Here is a 17,059-nt window from a genome sequence, read left to right as displayed (position 1 = left end):
TAGCCAGGTTCTGAACTGGGATGGTGCAGTGAGCTAAAAAACGGTGATGGATCAAGCCCTGATCTGTTGACTGGGTAGGAGTGTTCTGATTAACTCAGATACTCTGTCCATCACCACCCCCTTTTTTGAAATTATTTTGGCCCCCATAAGTGTGGAAGGTTATGTTCAGACATGAGTCCCTTGCTCACTGCACCATCAGGATTCAGGCAAGCCGGGCCGAAGACGGCTGTAATGCCAGAAACCGGTCCCCGGAAGCTTGTTTCCTTTCCAGTAAAGAATTGGCTTGGTAGTTTGGTTTGCCCTGTTCCCATGATGCACTGGGCCAGGGACAGACTAATTTGCATGTAGCCAGGTTCTGAACTGGGATGGTGCAGTGAGCTAAAAAACGGTGATGGATCAAGCCCTGATCTGTTGACTGGGTAGGAGTGTTCTGATTAACTTAGATACTCTGTCCATCACCACCCCCTTTTTTGAAATTATTTTGGCCACCACAAGTGTGGCAGGGTATGCTCAGATGTGAGTCCCTTGCTCACTGCACCATCAGGATTCAAGCAAGCCGGGCCGAAGACGGCTGTAATGCCAGAAACCGGTCCCCGGAAGCTTGTTTCCTTTCCAGTAAAGAATTGGCTTGGTAGTTTGGTTTGCCCTGTTCCCATGATGCACTGGGCCAGGGACAGACTAATTTGCATGTAGCCAGGTTCTGAACTGGGATGGTGCAGTGAGCTAAAAAACGGTGATGGATCAAGCCCTGATCTGTACACTGGGTAGGAGTGTTCTGATTAAGTCAGATACTCTGTCCATCACCACCCCCTTTTTTGAAATTATATACTGGTAGTCAAGGCAGTTGATTATGAACCTTGAAGTTAAGAACGAACAAAGGTGAGCACAGTAACTCTTTTGAATTAAGTCAAGGCAGTTGAACATGCTGGAGGGTTTGGTAAGATCTCGGGATACCCAATATTTTAAGGGCAAAAACGAGGTTATGTCATGGGAGATGGAGAGTGGCTAGCTGAACGCAAGCCACCAGACGAGGTATTTGGGGGTCCAAATAGTCCATAAACTGAAGGATATTCCCTTGGTGAATTTGAGAAAAGTGAATCAAGAAATAGAGAAGCTCTTGGGGAGATGGGAGAATCTGCCGTTAATCTATGGCAGAGCAAACTTGGTTAAAATGTTGATTCTTCCTAAAGTCACCTTTTTGTTTAACAGCACACCCTTCATTTTTCCAAAAGAGTATCAGAAAGCTTCGGGCAGAGTAAGTAGTTTTCTGTGGGCATCAAAGGGCGTCAGACTCTCTTAGAAAAAACTAAGGAGAAAGCTGATGGGTGGCAGCTTGGCATTACCTTACTTCCAAATTTTCCTGTCACGCTTTTCAGTTTAAAAACCTTAGGCTGCTAGCTAACGAGCCAGACAGCTCATCTATGGAAAGACTGTATGCAGCAATGTTAGGGGGCTTAGGAGCAGCCATTTTTTAAAATGAATTTGGGGACCAAAGAATTTTAAGAAAGTTAGGCTGAAAGCCCTTATTGCCGCATTAAAGACACGGGTCAGCTTGAGGAGAGTCCTTAGCATATCCTACTATTAACTTTAGCCCTGGGACACCAGAATGCATGAAGGATGTGCTAGGTCAATGTTGTAATTTATTCCCCTTATTGGTATGTCCCACCACCCCTTCCCTGTTGACCCTGTTGGTATGGCCGGCCCTGGAGCTTGCCATGGAATGTTGAGAAGCTCCCCAGTGAGGAGAGTGGATGATTAATAAACAGACCTGTTTACTCTGCTCTGGGTCTCTGGATATTTATTATCCTTCAACACTGGCGACGGACCTGCGCAGGGGGCAGGGGTTAATCATCTCCCCTTTGAGTGCTCTCTCCACACAATTAACAGAGGAAGAGGAGATATTAAGGAAGAATTGGACTAAGAGGATAATATTGAAAAGTCGAGATCAGATGAAAAGGGGAAGTATGCTGTGCTCCTCATCTGTGTTTTCATGTTAACTGGATACTGCTGTTCTCGTCTACTTCCACTTTATGAGGAGGTGAGAGCATGCATTCCGAGTGACTCTGGGTGTTACCAGCTTCCTAATGACTGTGTTAAGTGCCTATTCGCAGAGAGTTTAACTTTTTGGCTGTTGCGATTTAGCGATTGGCTGTAAATTGGATTACTGGCGGAAGGAATCGGACGAAGGTGCCATTTAGCCGAGCTACCGTAAGGTAGTAATAAAAGGAAAAACCTACCGTGTTTGAGGAGAAACTGTACTGTTTAAAAAGAAACGTGCTGTCCGCCTGTGGTGTCGTCTGGCCAGAGCTTCAGTGGTTGCCGACGTCTGATTTTGTGGTTCCGAGTGAAGAACGACCGGAGTGCGTGTGTGGAGCTGTGGGAGGCCACTCGTCATCGTCGTCATCGCAGTCTCCAGCTGTATGCCGATCCAAGGGTGCTCCACGGTCGAGAGCAGCTCTTCTCAAGAGCCATCGGGTGTGGGAGAGCTGTGGAGCCGGAAAGTTCAGTCAGCGTCTGGATTTCCTGGTAACCGGATAGCGGGGATGTTCCCGGCGCGCCAGTAGCTAAGGGCCGGCTTTTCTGTGAGAAAGTTAACTCTTTGCTGCCACAGTTGCTGTCTGCTTCATTATTACAGCCTTGTGGGTTATCCTCTATGAATAAGACAGCCGAGCCACCTGTCTGTTTCTAGTTGTGGCGGAGGAGGGACATTGCACTTACCCCGTAAAACCAAGGAATTTATCCTTTATGATATTTTACCAGTTTGAAGCCAGTATAAAATTAGAGTTCGTTTCTTAAAAGAATTGCATGTAGTGTAAATTACTGCTGTTTTTCTCTTTAAGCAATTTGTACCTCTTTTCTCAAGGTGTTAATTGAGCATAGGATTAATTATGGCAGCAGCAAGCATGAGTAAACCCCCGCCTTTTCTGAATGAGTTAGGGGAACCTGAAATAAGTTGGAAGGAGTGGGTGAAACTTTTTGAGTCTTATTTAATAGCTGTAGGTGGTGAAAAGTACAAGCCTGAAAGGAAAAAACATATTTTGTTACACAATTTGGGTAGGCATGGGCGCAAGGTATATGAGTCTCTACCTATGCTAGATCAGGAAGGACAGGAGGTAACAGGAGTGGATGAGTATGAGCAAACCATGGAAAAGTTAGAGAAATACTTTGGAGACAAGGTAAATGTGGTGTTGGAACGCCATACGTTTTTCAAAAGGAGTCAGGGGAAGCATGAGTCTGTACAGAATTTCATTGCTGCTTTGTGGGGTTTAACGCAGTTATGTGAGTTTGGCAGTTTAACAGATTCCCTTATTAGGGACCAACTTGTAAGATGTACCAATAACCCCCGCATCCAGGAGAAGTTACTAGCGAAGAACCCAGGTTTAAAAGACGCTATTGAAATAGCTAAGTCTGTTGAACACACAGCCAGATGTATTAAGGAGATGAAAACTAATGGGGAGGAGGTAGCTTCTATAAAAGATGAAGAAGAGGTCAGCGAAATATGTAAGATAAGATCTAAGGATAATCACAGCATCAGAGGAGAAATCAAAGAGAGGGGACCGAAGTGCTACAGGTGTGGTAGTAATAATCATTTTGCAACTTTTTACCAATGCCCTGCCAGGTTTGTCACATGCAAAAAATGTAATAGGAGAGGGCATTTTGCGAGAGTATGTAGGGACGGTGAACAATATTCTAGAAGTGAGGGCAAGAGTACAGAGAAAAGTACAGCCAGGGAAGTAAAGTGCATAGGACAAAGATTAGAGAAATTGTTTTGCAGGTAAAAGATATAGAAGGAACTGTAAATGCTATCTACCCTAAATGTGATGTCTTTCTCGATGGCCAATGTGTAGAAATGTATGCAGATTCTTGCTCTCCTTATACGGTACTTAACAGAGATGATTTTGTATGCATGGAAAATTGCAATGTCAAACAATTGAAAATGCCTGAGATTTCTCCCACAGGGTATAACAAGGGGAAAATACCTTTGGTGGGCATGAAAAATGTTCAACTACGTTTTAAAGACAGAGAAACTTTTGGTCCAGTGTATGTAGTAGAATCAGGATCCAATTTGTTGGGTTGGGTTCACCAAAAAGAGCTGGGAATCATCCTAGATCCTAATAGTGCAGAACAGGTGTTACTCACTGACAAGTATCAGGGATGTGGAAACATTTGTGAGGAGTTTGGGCAACTGTTCAGAGATGAGCTTGGGTGCTTGCACATGTTCCACTACAGAATTAAATTGAAGTATAATGCGAAACCAGCTGTACATAAACTTCGCCCTGTACCCCTCAAGTTGAAGGCACCTCTAGAAGAGGAATTGCGCAAACTGTGTGAGTTAGAGATAATACAACCAGTAACCTGCACAGAGTGGCTGGCTCCTATGGTCATCGCGGCCAAGGCCAATGGAGAGGGTATTCGTCTCTGTGTGGATTTGCGCAGCCTAAATGACAGTATATGGGTGGAAAGACATCCTTTGCCCATAATGAATGAAATGCTGAGTACCATGGGTCCAGCTAAGTACTTCAGTGTGATCGACCTGTCCATGGCATATCACCAAATAGAACTCCATCCAGAATCTAGGCCCCTCACGGCGTTCATCACCCCAATAGGAGCATTCATGTTCAAACGGATGCCATTTGGCCTGGCGTCTGCAGCAGCTATTTTTCAGAAGGCAATGCAGAAAATACTAGAAGGAGTGGGGAACACCATGTGTTTCCAGGACGACATCCTAGTATACGGCCAGACTGAGGAGGAACACGATGGAGTCGTGAGACAGGTGTTCAGCAGACTTATGGAGGCAGGCCTGACTCTAAAAAAGGAAAAATGTAAAATAAAAGTGAAGGAGGTAGAGTATTTAGGCCACAAGATTACAGAGGAAGGATTCAGGCCGAAAAGCAGTTTAATCCGAGCGGTGAAGGAAGCACCCAGCCCCAAAAACAAGGAAGAACTGAAATCCTTCTTAGGGCTCTTAGAATATATGTCAAAGTACGTGGACAATTTTTCGGCCAAGTGCGAGCCTATGAGGGAGTTGATGAAGAAGGACAAGGATTTCCTATGGAACAAGGAGCATGATGCTGTGGTAAAATCGTTGAAAGAGGAATTGTTAACCTCCCCAGCATTAGGAACTTTTGATGCCTCAAAGAAAACCATCCTAGCAACAGACGCTTCCAACAAAGGCCTGGGAGCAACCTTAATACAAGAGGATGGTAAAGAGGAGAAAGTCATCGCATTTGCTTCCAGGAGTCTCACTAACCCAGAAAGGAACTACTCCGTAATTGAAAGGGAGGCCCTGGCCTGTTTCTGGGCTGTAAGACATTTCAAGTTTTTCTTGTGGGGTTTAAGGTTCACCATCCGGTCAGATCATAAACCCCTCACCTTCATATTTTCTGTGAAGGGACTAGAGAATTGTACTCCTCGCATCAGCAGATGGATTTTGGGCCTGGAACACTATAATTTCAATGTGGAGTATGTGCCAGGAAAGGAGAATAAAATCGCTGATTTCCTTTCAAGGTCACCATTACCGGAGGTGGGAGAGAAAGAAGAAGCTCTTGACAGTCCGGTACTTATGATGGAGACGCCTGCCATCACAGAAGAAGAGTGGGAAACGGAGACTAAGGAAGACAAGGAAATAAATGCCCTGAAGGAATACATGGAGAAAGGATGGCCGAGCAGGAAGAGCGAACTTGAACCTAATGTAGAGGAGTATTGGGAAGTGAGGAATGAACTAAGCCTCATCAACGGAAGAATCTATCGCAACCAGAGAGCGGTTCCACCTAAGGGCCTCAGGAAGAAGGTCATCGAATTGGCGCATGAAGGCCATCTAGGGCGTAGCCTTACAAAAGCTAGAGTCAGATCCAGCTACTGGTTTCCCAGGATGGATGCCATGACCGAACAAGCTGTTAAGGATTGTGGGGCATGTGCAAAAAGCGACAAATCAAAGATAATTCAGAAAGCTCCATTATCTCCAGTAGAAGTGCCAAGTAAACCATGGAGCAAGCTGGCTATGGACATTATCGGCCCCATGCTCAAATTAGGAGAAAAGAGAAAATTCATGCTGGTTTTAATTGATTACACGACCCATTGGATCAAGCAAAAGTTTGTCCACTCTGTCACCATGAGGGCAGTGATTGAGTTCTTAAATGGAGTATTTGTTGAGGAAGGCATACCAGAGACTCTGGTCACTGATAATGGGGTTCAGTTTTGCTCTGATGAAATGCGTACATTTCTCAAAGGTTTGAACATTAAACATAAAACCACCGCTTTATACTGCCCTAAGGCCAATGGGCTGGTGGAGCGAGCAAACAGAATCATCAAGGAACACATCCAATTAGCTGCAACCAATGGGCATGATGTAGAAGAGTCTATTAGGAAGTGTCTGTGGGCCTACCACACCTCTCCCAATAACGTCACAGGCATCTCACCCTTTGTGGCACTGCGTGGTCGTGAACCATGCACCAAGTTCAATCCCAGTTGGCTGAGTGGGGGTGAGCCCAGAGTAGTGGATCAGGAGGCAAGGGCAGAGAAGGTTCGACTCCACCAAGACAAGTACAAGCTGTGGTATGATACAAAGCATGGAGTGAAGGATCCCAAGTGGGGAATAGGTGACAGGGTACAAGTCAGGAAGAACACCAAAGTGGGAGTCACCCAAAGTAAATACTACATGCCATGCAAAATTGCCAAGGTACTTAAGAATGTGGTTCAACTTGAGAATGGTCAATGGTGGAGTTTTGACAAGATTTGTAAATGTGCATAACATTTCCTGTTTTCCTTTTGTTCTTTCTCTATTCATATGATATATGCTATCCCACCGCGGTGAGCCCAGTTTTATTCTGTGTCACCCTATGGAAGGGAGATGTGTTGTAATTTATTCCCCTTATTGGTATGTCCCACCACCCCTTCCCCGTGGACCCTGTTGGTATGGCCGGCCCTGGAGCTTGCCATGGAATGTTGAGAAGCTCTCCAGTGAGGAGAGTGGATGATTAATAAACAGACCTGTTTACTCTGCTCTGGGTCTCTGGATATTTATTATCCTTCAACAGTCAAACTTTCAGGAGGGCAGACTTAACTTACTAGAGAGATTAAAGTGATAGGGCAAAGCTAGAAGGGAGGGTTAAAATGTCAGTGTTTAGTGGGGGTACACTTTCAAAGTTTTAGTATTAGCAGCTACATTCATGGTAGGCCTCAGAGGAATTGACCAATGAAAGGTGAAGCACCTCAAGCTGACGATATACACATGTTCCTGATCAGCTCTGTATTGTCGTCTTATTGGAACAGTGTTAGTAATAGTCTCAGTGAAATATCTGGCAATCTAATTAAGCAAAGCCCCCAGCTGGTGTTTTTGGTGAGGCTCATGTGTTGAATATCCCAACCAATAGTCCCAAGGCAAGGCTTATTTTTTATCTACTGGTGTTGGCTAGGAGAGTGATATGCAAGTTGTGAAATTCTGCAGACCTCCCCTCTCCATTGAGAAATTCTTGAGCTATACCAACTTTGTATTGCAAGTAAACATTGCATGTGACCCAAACAGCAATGAGAGGATTTGGAAGAGCTGTGTTGAAAGGCGATGATAACTGCCTTGTCCAATGATTTCCTTGAAAAAGCTGCGGATGCTAAGCTGGTGCAGTCAGCAAGCATGTGGCAACAATCTCAGGGAGTCAGTTCCTTCAACTGAGGGACCAACACAATAAAGACCAATGGTAATAAATAATAATAATCTCCCATGCCAACGACACTCCGCTTTTCTTTTCATTTAAGAAACGGTGAAGCAATCTCCCTGATGCCATCAATCCGTGTCTTACTGCAGTTTTTCAATGGATGCACGTCAGCCAATTTAAGTGCTATGCAGATACAACAGAGGTACGCAGCTTTGGACGAAATTTCAACCTGAATTGAAAAATCCACTGGCCAGAGAGAGCTGCACTTCCCAACAAGCAAGATGGGGATGACATAAATCTGGGAGTCAAGGTCGACAAACTATTGACATTTCATTAACAAATAAACATGGTGGTAGGAATGTGCTTTGGCCTTTTACACCATGCAAAAATATTTTTGCACTTTGTTTTTGCCAGATAAACGGTGGTATTGCCATTGGGTATGGCCAGGCTGGACTATCCTACTGCGCTCTACGTGGATCTCCCACAGTAGCTAGTTAGAAAATTCCAAATACTCAAAACTGTTCCAGCTCGCCTTACGCTCAATCCCTCAAGACAGGCTCATATCTCCACGCTCTTGAGGGATCTGCATTGGCTCCCTGTGAACAAACTTATTTTGTGTTCAAAATGCTGCACCTTTTGTACAGAGCGCTGCCCCAAACTGGCCCAAGATATTTTTCCACTAGGATTATGTACCGCAGCCCCAAGGGAAATTGTGTTCATCGATAGGGCCACTTGGCCACAGTCCGAAGGGTTCACATTTCAAAAGCTGGAGGCGGGTCTTTTTCCGACTTGGGCCTCGAGCATGGAACAAAATTACTTTAGACCTACGACAAATTGACATTGAGTGTCAGTTTAAAAGAAACTCAAGACTTGGGTTTTCACTCATCAGTCAGCTGGCATCCCTCTTTTTCATTAACTGGGAATAGAGAATGAACACCCTTCAGCAGGAGTGCGCTGTAAAAATCCTGTTTCATTTCATTTCATAGATCTGTGTTTTCCTTTGGACTTATAGGACATCATGTTTTTTTCTTCAGAGTTTGGAACTTATTGATTCCATTTTAATTCCCATCATTTCTAAAGATAAATAGTCAGTTGTGGGACGCATTTTTGGTTTTCATTAGCAAGAGATCATTCAGTATTCTTTCACCATGTTGCAAATTCCATCATCACTGGTGTCTATGGGTGGCCTTTAAAGAGAGGTGTACATAATGCAAAACTTATATAAACTTGATTTTGCAGTCAAAGCAAAAGAAGTGCCATTGTTTGTTTCAAAAGTCAATATTCAAACAAAATGGACATTTGACTCACTAGCGACATTCTAGAACATGTTATGCAATTTTCCTAAAAAGTATCTATGTAATTCATTTATGCCACAGTCGTTTACAATATTCCATAGTAAAACATTTAATGCACAAAAATTGAATAAATGTACCTGTCAGCAGAAATTGTGATTAAGTGCTTAAAATCATGAGTAAACTTCATCCCTGTTACGATTTCTGAAAAAGAGAATACAATTAATATTTGATTAAGTGGCTGCTTTTTATTCAACAGATGCATTTTCATGTACTCTTTGGAGTTGGTGATAGGGAACTAGGGACTACTTACAGCTAGCAAAATATTGATTCGAAAAAACAGCGTGCTGCAGAGTACTGTTTCCGAAACGTACGGTACAGATACAGACCCAGCAAGATGGCATACTATGTTCACCCTATAGTTGGGCAAAGACCAACATCGTATTTACACTTCTAGGACACTCAAACATGTAGGAATAAAAGTTATTTTAAAACTTGAGTTATTGTTGTCTTCTACTGACATACACCTGATCAAAATGTGCTTTGCACATTGATTTGAAATCAAGTATGTATATAGTAGGAGCGCCAACAAAGTTTCCAATTAAAGACTGGTTAGGCTGACATTTCACAAATAGACTACAGTGTCTATCTACTTGGGTCCCAGATGGGATAGCAAGCAAACAGGTTTTAAAATAGTGGTAGTGGTATAATATAAAAATATTAAGTGTAACTTTCTTTCATGCATATTTCGAAAAGACAAAAATAACACGTGATTGCTGTTTGCAAATTCCAATTTTAGACTAACCTGAATGTCCAAACATTGTTGCCACACACTCGCCAGAGAATAAATCATAAAGAGCAATATTTTTATCTGAGCAACTAGTGGCAATGAATGTTCCTGAAGGGTCCATCTCGACCTGAAAAAAAGCATTCAATATTACCTATGGGATCTATACAGTGCAGGCTACAAACAGTTGTCTATAGGTACGACATATGAACATAACTAAGTCAGTTTAACAGTCCTGAGAATATGAAAGGACTGTGTTACAAAGAATTACTGTATGAAGCTTGGATCTCACTCATATTCCTGGCCACCATGAAATCGACCTTTTTATGCATAAATTCATATTGTGGACCAATAATATATTTGATAATATTCAATTATGTAATGATGACTCCACCAGGATGATTAGAAGTTTATTGAGAGTAAGCAGGTACATCCGATTGACAGCAAGACCACACTTCAACTGAATCTCGCTCTGTAATTCCATAACAGTTACGTAGGTATCTAGCAACAGTCACCATAGCAATGGTCACTGTGATAGCTGTGATACCACATCGCCTTTCTTTACCAAAATAATATAACTAAATAACTAAATAATACAAGAACAAAATAATTGAAAACAATTATACACATGTTTAAAGATAAAGACATTGACTAAAATATATTATACATATTACTGAAAACAATTATACCCATGTCTAAAGATAAAGACGCTGACTAAAATATATTATACATACTACATAAAAGATACATGCATGTTATATTGTTGTAAGGGAACCACCTCCTTTCTTCCTTTTTACATGACATAACTTCTATATTTTGTCGGCATAATTAGTGCTCTGCCAGCAGGTGTTATTCTCCCAGAACTACAAGAAGGTTGAACTTCATCATTGCAAATAGCTCTAGAAGATTGAACATGGGAATTTTTCCAATCTATAACACTAGGATTAGTAACTTCATCCCAGATCCAATTCATTGAGGAAACCGATTTCTCAAGTTTTCTATTGTGCTGAAAATGCACATATTTTGAAAGTCTATTGTAGTGCCAAATGTTACCATCACTCAATTTAGCTGATTTAGAGTAGGGAGAAATTACTTATAAAGGTGCTGAATATTTGCTTTGACCTTTCCTTACTTTAGTAGCTAGTTTAACTGTGACCCAATCACCAGCTTCCAACTTACAATAACAAGTTCTATGAATTTTGTCAAAATTAGCTTTGCAAGTATCATGCACTTTTCTAAGATTGGCTCTTACTAAAGCAGGTGACCATTTTCCATATGTTTTCAAATTACACCACGCAACATTATCTTTAGTAAAAGGTTCTCTATCACGTAATATTCTGAATGGACTGTAACGCGTACCTGTTGGAGTGATTCTATAAGCCCAGAGTGTGCTAAAAAGTTATTTTTCCCAACATTTACCGGCCTTCAAGGATGCTTGTATACTGCCCATAATGACTCTATTAAATCTTTCTACCGTGCCATTTTCTGCTGGATTATAAACTGGTGTTTTCTTCTCACTAATTCCATTCCTTTCTAAAAAAAGGTTTATATTTATCTGATGAAAATTGGAGCCCATCGTCACTGCATATGATCTGGGGAATTCCTTCACGTAAAAATATGTTTTCTAAAAATGTAATTACCGGTCTAGTATCAAAATTTTCAGTAATTTCAATCTCTGGCCACTTCGAATAATCATCTACAACAACTAAAATATGCTTATGGTTTCCTTCTTCATCATCAATGGGACCTAACCAATCAATGCTGAGATTCTCCCAGGGTCGATAAGGAAGGAGTTTAGTACCAAGCGTAGGTCTTAATACACAGAGTTTTATCAGAATCTTGACAAATAGAACATTCCTTGACAAATGTTTCTGTGTCTCTGTCTATTCCTGGCCACCAATAAGACCATTTTATTCTGGCTTTCAATTTTGTAATGCCAAGGTGACCTTCATGATTTAATTCTAAAACTCTAAATCGTAACGTTGTGGGAACAATGATTCTTTCTCCTCTGCAAATGTAACCTGAATTATTAATAGAAAGATAATTTCGAATTTCCCACAAAGCTCTTAAATCTCCTTGATTTCCATTTTTACCAGGCCAAACTTTGGTTATGAAGGATGCTGTTTTCTATGATGTCTCATATAGCGAGTATTCAGTGTCCCATTCTTCCTTGGAGATGGCATTAGTTTTATCATACACCACAGCCACATTGAAATCATCCCAATCAGCTTGTTCAAAACACTGATATGGTAATGGAGATCTACTGAGATAATCTGCTACCTGATTTCTCTTCCCAGGTAAGTATTCCACATCATAAGTGAAATCAAGAAGTTTCAAATTCATTTTAGCAATTCTTGGTGTGGCTTTGAGTATACCCTCTGATGTTAATACTTTAAGTAGAGGTGTAGAACAAAACTGGTTCCCCACACAAACTGCCTAAACATTTCCATTGCCCATATAGTAGGTAACATTTCATTCTCTATCACCGAATAATTTTCCTCAGCTAGTGAAAGAGAACGGGAAGCAAAGGCTATGGCCACTTCTTCACCATCATCATTGACCTGGGAAAGTACCGCTCCCAAACATTTACCGCTAGCATTGGTTGTAATTATGCTTTGTGCCAAATTGTCAAACGCTTGTAGGGGTAAGGCTGAAAATAGGTCACTTTTTATTTTTTTGAAGTCATTTTCCAAATCATCATTCCAATGAAACTCTTGTTTTACTTTTAATAATTGTCTCATATTATAGGTCTTGGTGGCAAAATTCTGTACAAATTTTGAGTAAAATTCTGCCATTCCAAGGAGTGATCTTAATTCATCTTTTGACTTTGGAGATGGAGCTTCTTTGATGGCTTCAATTAAACCCTTCTTTGGGGAACTGCCATCGCCACCAACTTCATGTCCCAAGTATGTGACAGACCTCATCCTGAATTTAAATTTGAGTTCTGCTGTCAACCCTTTTTCTGCTAATTTGGAAAGAACTGTCTTAAGTCTATCATTATGTTCATTGCGGTCTCGACCCATTATCAATATATCATCTTGAAAATATGTGATGCCTTTCAAATCTTTAAATAGTTTGTGCATTAGCCTCTGATACACGGCGGCAGCAGAAGCCAGACCGAAAGGCATGCGCACAAAGCAATAACATCCAAAAGGAGTTATAAAAGCAGTTAGGCTTCTGCTGCTGTCGTGTAACTGAATCTGGTGATAGGCCGACGTTAAGTCAATTGTAGAGAACCACTTTATATGTTTAGTTTGAGCCAATAACTCATCGATTCTAGGGAAAGGGAATTTGTCTACTATGATGTTTTTATTAAGATCTATCAGATCCATGCATAGGCGCAAACGGCCATCAGGTTTGCGTGTGTCAACTAAGGGAGCAAGCCATTCCGCGCATTCTACTGGTTCAATAATCCCTTTCTTTTCTAAGGTATCTAATTCTTTCATGACGCCTTCTCTTATACTTATAGGAATGTTTCTAGCTTTATGAGTTACTGGTACAGCATTGTCACTGAGTACTATTTTGTGTACAAAACCATCCAACTTTCCTACTTCTCCAGAAAATACACGGGGAAATTGTTTGACCATGTCATCCCAAAAACTTTTATCTGATTAATCTAACAATAAAACTTGATCATCAGTATTAGGGTTGAGTATGATCCCTAGTTCTCCCTGATCAATCCACCCTAGATCCGAAGATCCTTTTTCGGCAACATATAACTTACCCATAGTGTTTCTGTCTTTAAATTTAAAGACAACTTCTACAAATCCTACCATAGGGGCTTTCTCACCGGTGTAAGTCACAGGTTTTACGACAGGGGTATTTAAGTACAGCTCAATGACTTTTGCAAAGTTACTATCCCGTACTGTGCGTTGAATGATTGTATAGGGTGAACCAGAATCAGGTACAATTTGTAAATCCACCCCTCCTATGTTATTTCAAACACAGGTTTCTTTTTTCTTGAAAAACAAACATTCAAAACTACATTATCTGTTTAAAAAAAATCATCAATGCAAAGTATGCCATCATCACTAGAAGCATCATTATCGTTAAAAACTTCTTCCTTACCATCATCAACACAACCAACAATTTTCTTGTTGTTCTTATTATTCTTCCTCCTGCAGGCTTTGGTTAAATGTCCCATTACACCACAAAAACTACATTTTGATTTTAAAGCAGGACACCACTTATCTCTTGCAGTATGACCTTTATATCCACACCTATAACATATTGTTTGTCTTCATAGTCATTTTTGCTATAATTTGTATTTTTCTTGCTAACATCTTTATAATTTTTTTGTCAAGATTTTTACTAGAACTTCTGTTAATAGATACCTTACTGACAACATTACTATCTTCACTTTTCTTTAAAGCCATCTGTGCACATCTTTTTGACATTTCACCTTTTTTAACAATGGTTATGATTTCATTCAAAGGTGAATCTCCACAAACCCATAATTTTTTGGGGATTGCTGTATTATTGGAATGCATTACGAGTTGATCTCTGATGAAACGATCATGAAGATTTTCGAATTGACAATTACCGTATTTTCCGGCGTATAAGATGACTTTTTAACCCCTTAAAATGTTCTGGAAAGTCGGGGGTCGTCTTATACGCCGGGTGCCAAATTTAACAGTATGTTTTCATGCGTTTTTACATAGCGCGGACTTCACCCGAAGGTGTCAGACCGCTTCTCAATAGGAAATGGTGCATTACAGGAGGAAAAAGTGACATGTGTGCAAGTAGAGGTACAGTATAGGAGGGCACTCAAACACAAGAACTAACGTTACGTAGGCGATGGTGGCACTGTGGAAGTATCAAAAGCAAACCCACTGAAAGCGGATCTGAAAGAGGGAAATAAATTACAGTTACGGTACCGGTAATATGCCAAAAACATCAAATTTTCCTTAATGCATCCAGCAGCATATCCACCCTATTTATTGTTCTTGAGACACAGGGGAAATCATCTGGCTCCACCACAGGCTATGCTAATGAACAGAAGTAATTTCTACCGCAAACCACCATGTATATGAGTAACAAAACTACCGTAATGTGGATAATGGCAAACCACAATGCATATGAGTACGTAACAATACTAATGTGGATAATGGCAATGTACAACACAGGGAAGTGGGGGGCACATCTGGTGAGGACATTCTATGATCCAACATGACAGCATTCATGGCATTACATTTGGAATTGATTTTGGATGAAATGCCAAAGAATGGATATCAAGTACCCTAAACCAAATATCAGAAAGAACGCTTTGGGTGCAAATCTTATGCACAAATAAATTTGAATCCACGCACTCCACCGTGGTATCCTAAATAGGCTACTCTTTAGCTCAAGGAGATTCCTTAGGGAACTCAAACACAAGAACGAACGTTACGTAGGCGATGGTGGCACTGTGCACTGCGTTGGAAGTGGGGGTAGTCTTATACGGCGAGTTTAGCACGAAACCTACATTTTATAAAGAAAATTAGGGGGTCGTTTTATACGCCGGGTCGTCTTATACGCCGGAAAATACGGTAACTCAGAGTTTTATTTTAACGTGGAAACAATCTTCTACAGATTCATTTTTGAGCGGTTTCCTCTGAAAAAACGTGTATCTACTAATACCTACACACACTGTGGGTTGATAGTAAGCACCTAGATCATGTAACGCGTCTAAAAATACATTAGAATCTTCAGTAGGTCTAGATTTTTTTCCATTTGATTATAGATTCTGGATCCTTCAGGTCCTAAACTATGTAATAACATTTTCTTTTTCCTAAAGGGAGTGAATTCAACTTCATTTTCCTCCTCTAGAGCTGAAATATAATTAAGAAAATAATCCTTCCAATCTAACCACTTTAATACAGGATCTCCAGGGCGCGCGAGAAATGGAACTGGCAAACCAAACCCGCACCCTTGAGTAGCCATATATATATTTGTAGCAGTTATACAGAAGGATACATTGTTTAAAAGTTTAAGATATAACCTCACAAAAGAAAACCTAAAGGTGTGCACTTCACCATGTGCGAAGACTATAAGTTAATTGTTGTGTAGAATGATGACTGGTGTGCAAATCTCCAGGAATAATTGAGTTTGATATGCACTTATTAAAAAGTCTGCTGCCAATTCACTTTAAAATGGTGTGCATATCACCGTATATTATTAAGTAGTGTAGATATCACTATCACTACTTGAGGATGACATGCACTTGACTGAATATGGTGTGCATATCATGGTGAATTCTTTTAAATTGAGTACAAAATGTAATTTCTTATAATTACCATGAACTTTGAGAGAATGATTCGCAGAAGACAACCAGAGCGCTCCGGTGATTCTTTAAAATGAAAATCCCATGCGCTCGGTGCTTTAAGAATTAAGGATGTTACTAGGAAACAGCCAATTTCCGAAATGGCGGTCACTCAAGGTCACTAGCGTGACCCGACGTGATGACGCGGTGACGCTTACAATTTTGTCGCCGAACTGGACGCTTGCTATGACGTTTCTCTGATGTGGAATCGGTTCTACGTCTTCCTCGCCCTGTTCTGTTCGAGAATAGAAGATGACCGATGAGAAGCTGGAACGCCGCCTTGGAACGCCCCTTCCGCTCATAAGATGCAATGAAGAACAGTTTCAACTGTCGATATCGCAGGTAACGGTTCACTAGTCACCTTTGTGATTTTAGTTGAAATACTGCTCCTCTTCCATAATCCACTTTTCACGCATGAATAAAATCAGCTGGAAACGTTGACCCTGCCTTTCTATTTTTAACTCCGCTGTCTTCTATGACGATGAATTAAATCCTCCAGGCTTCAAAATAGAATGATGAACTCTCGTAAAAATAAGCAGTTCTTCACTATGCTTACTCTATTCCATAGAACTGCTATTGTGTGTTTTCTTCTCTTCCTTTTTTTTTTTTTTTTTTAAATCATACAAAAAAATTAAAATAAGATCCTGAAGATACGTGAAGCCAGGTGAATCAAAGTCCAATCCCGTCCAAAGTCTCCAAATTGTAATGATGACCACCAGGATAACGAAGTAAAGATGAGAAATTTATTGAGAGTAAGCAGGTACATCCGATTGAGAGCAAGACCACACTTCAACTGAATCTCTCTCTGTAATTTCAGAACAGTTACATAGGTATCTAGCAACAGTCACCATAGCAATGGTCAGTGATAGCTGTGATACCACACATTATTGAGAAGGACGAGTCTGCTAAGCAGATGGAATATCTTTGGAAATTCTTCTAAGAAATATTTAACCACTGGTATAGTGAAAATGAATGCCTTAGCTAATTTCAACAGGCAATATTGCTTTAAATGGTTATGCATGACTGT

The 17,059-nt window shown here is 40.8% G+C and overlaps 1 protein-coding gene across 1 annotated transcript in view; it reads right to left on the bottom strand.

The window, feature by feature from the left end:
• Positions 1–17,059, bottom strand: part of LOC144781934 (WD repeat-containing protein 62-like) — a 636,677-nt gene that overhangs the window by 335,433 nt on the left and 284,185 nt on the right. The window contains exons 17-18 of the mRNA XM_078661021.1: positions 9,750–9,861; positions 9,085–9,148 (exon numbers count right to left, since the gene is read on the bottom strand). Coding sequence (XP_078517147.1) covers positions 9,085–9,148; positions 9,750–9,861 — 176 coding nt within the window. The remainder of the gene's footprint in view (positions 1–9,084; positions 9,149–9,749; positions 9,862–17,059) is intronic.

The sequence above is a fragment of the Lissotriton helveticus genome, chromosome 9, assembly GCF_964261635.1.
Source record: "Lissotriton helveticus chromosome 9, aLisHel1.1, whole genome shotgun sequence".
NCBI lineage: Eukaryota > Metazoa > Chordata > Amphibia > Caudata > Salamandridae > Lissotriton > Lissotriton helveticus.
This window is presented reverse-complemented; position numbering and strand designations above follow the sequence as displayed.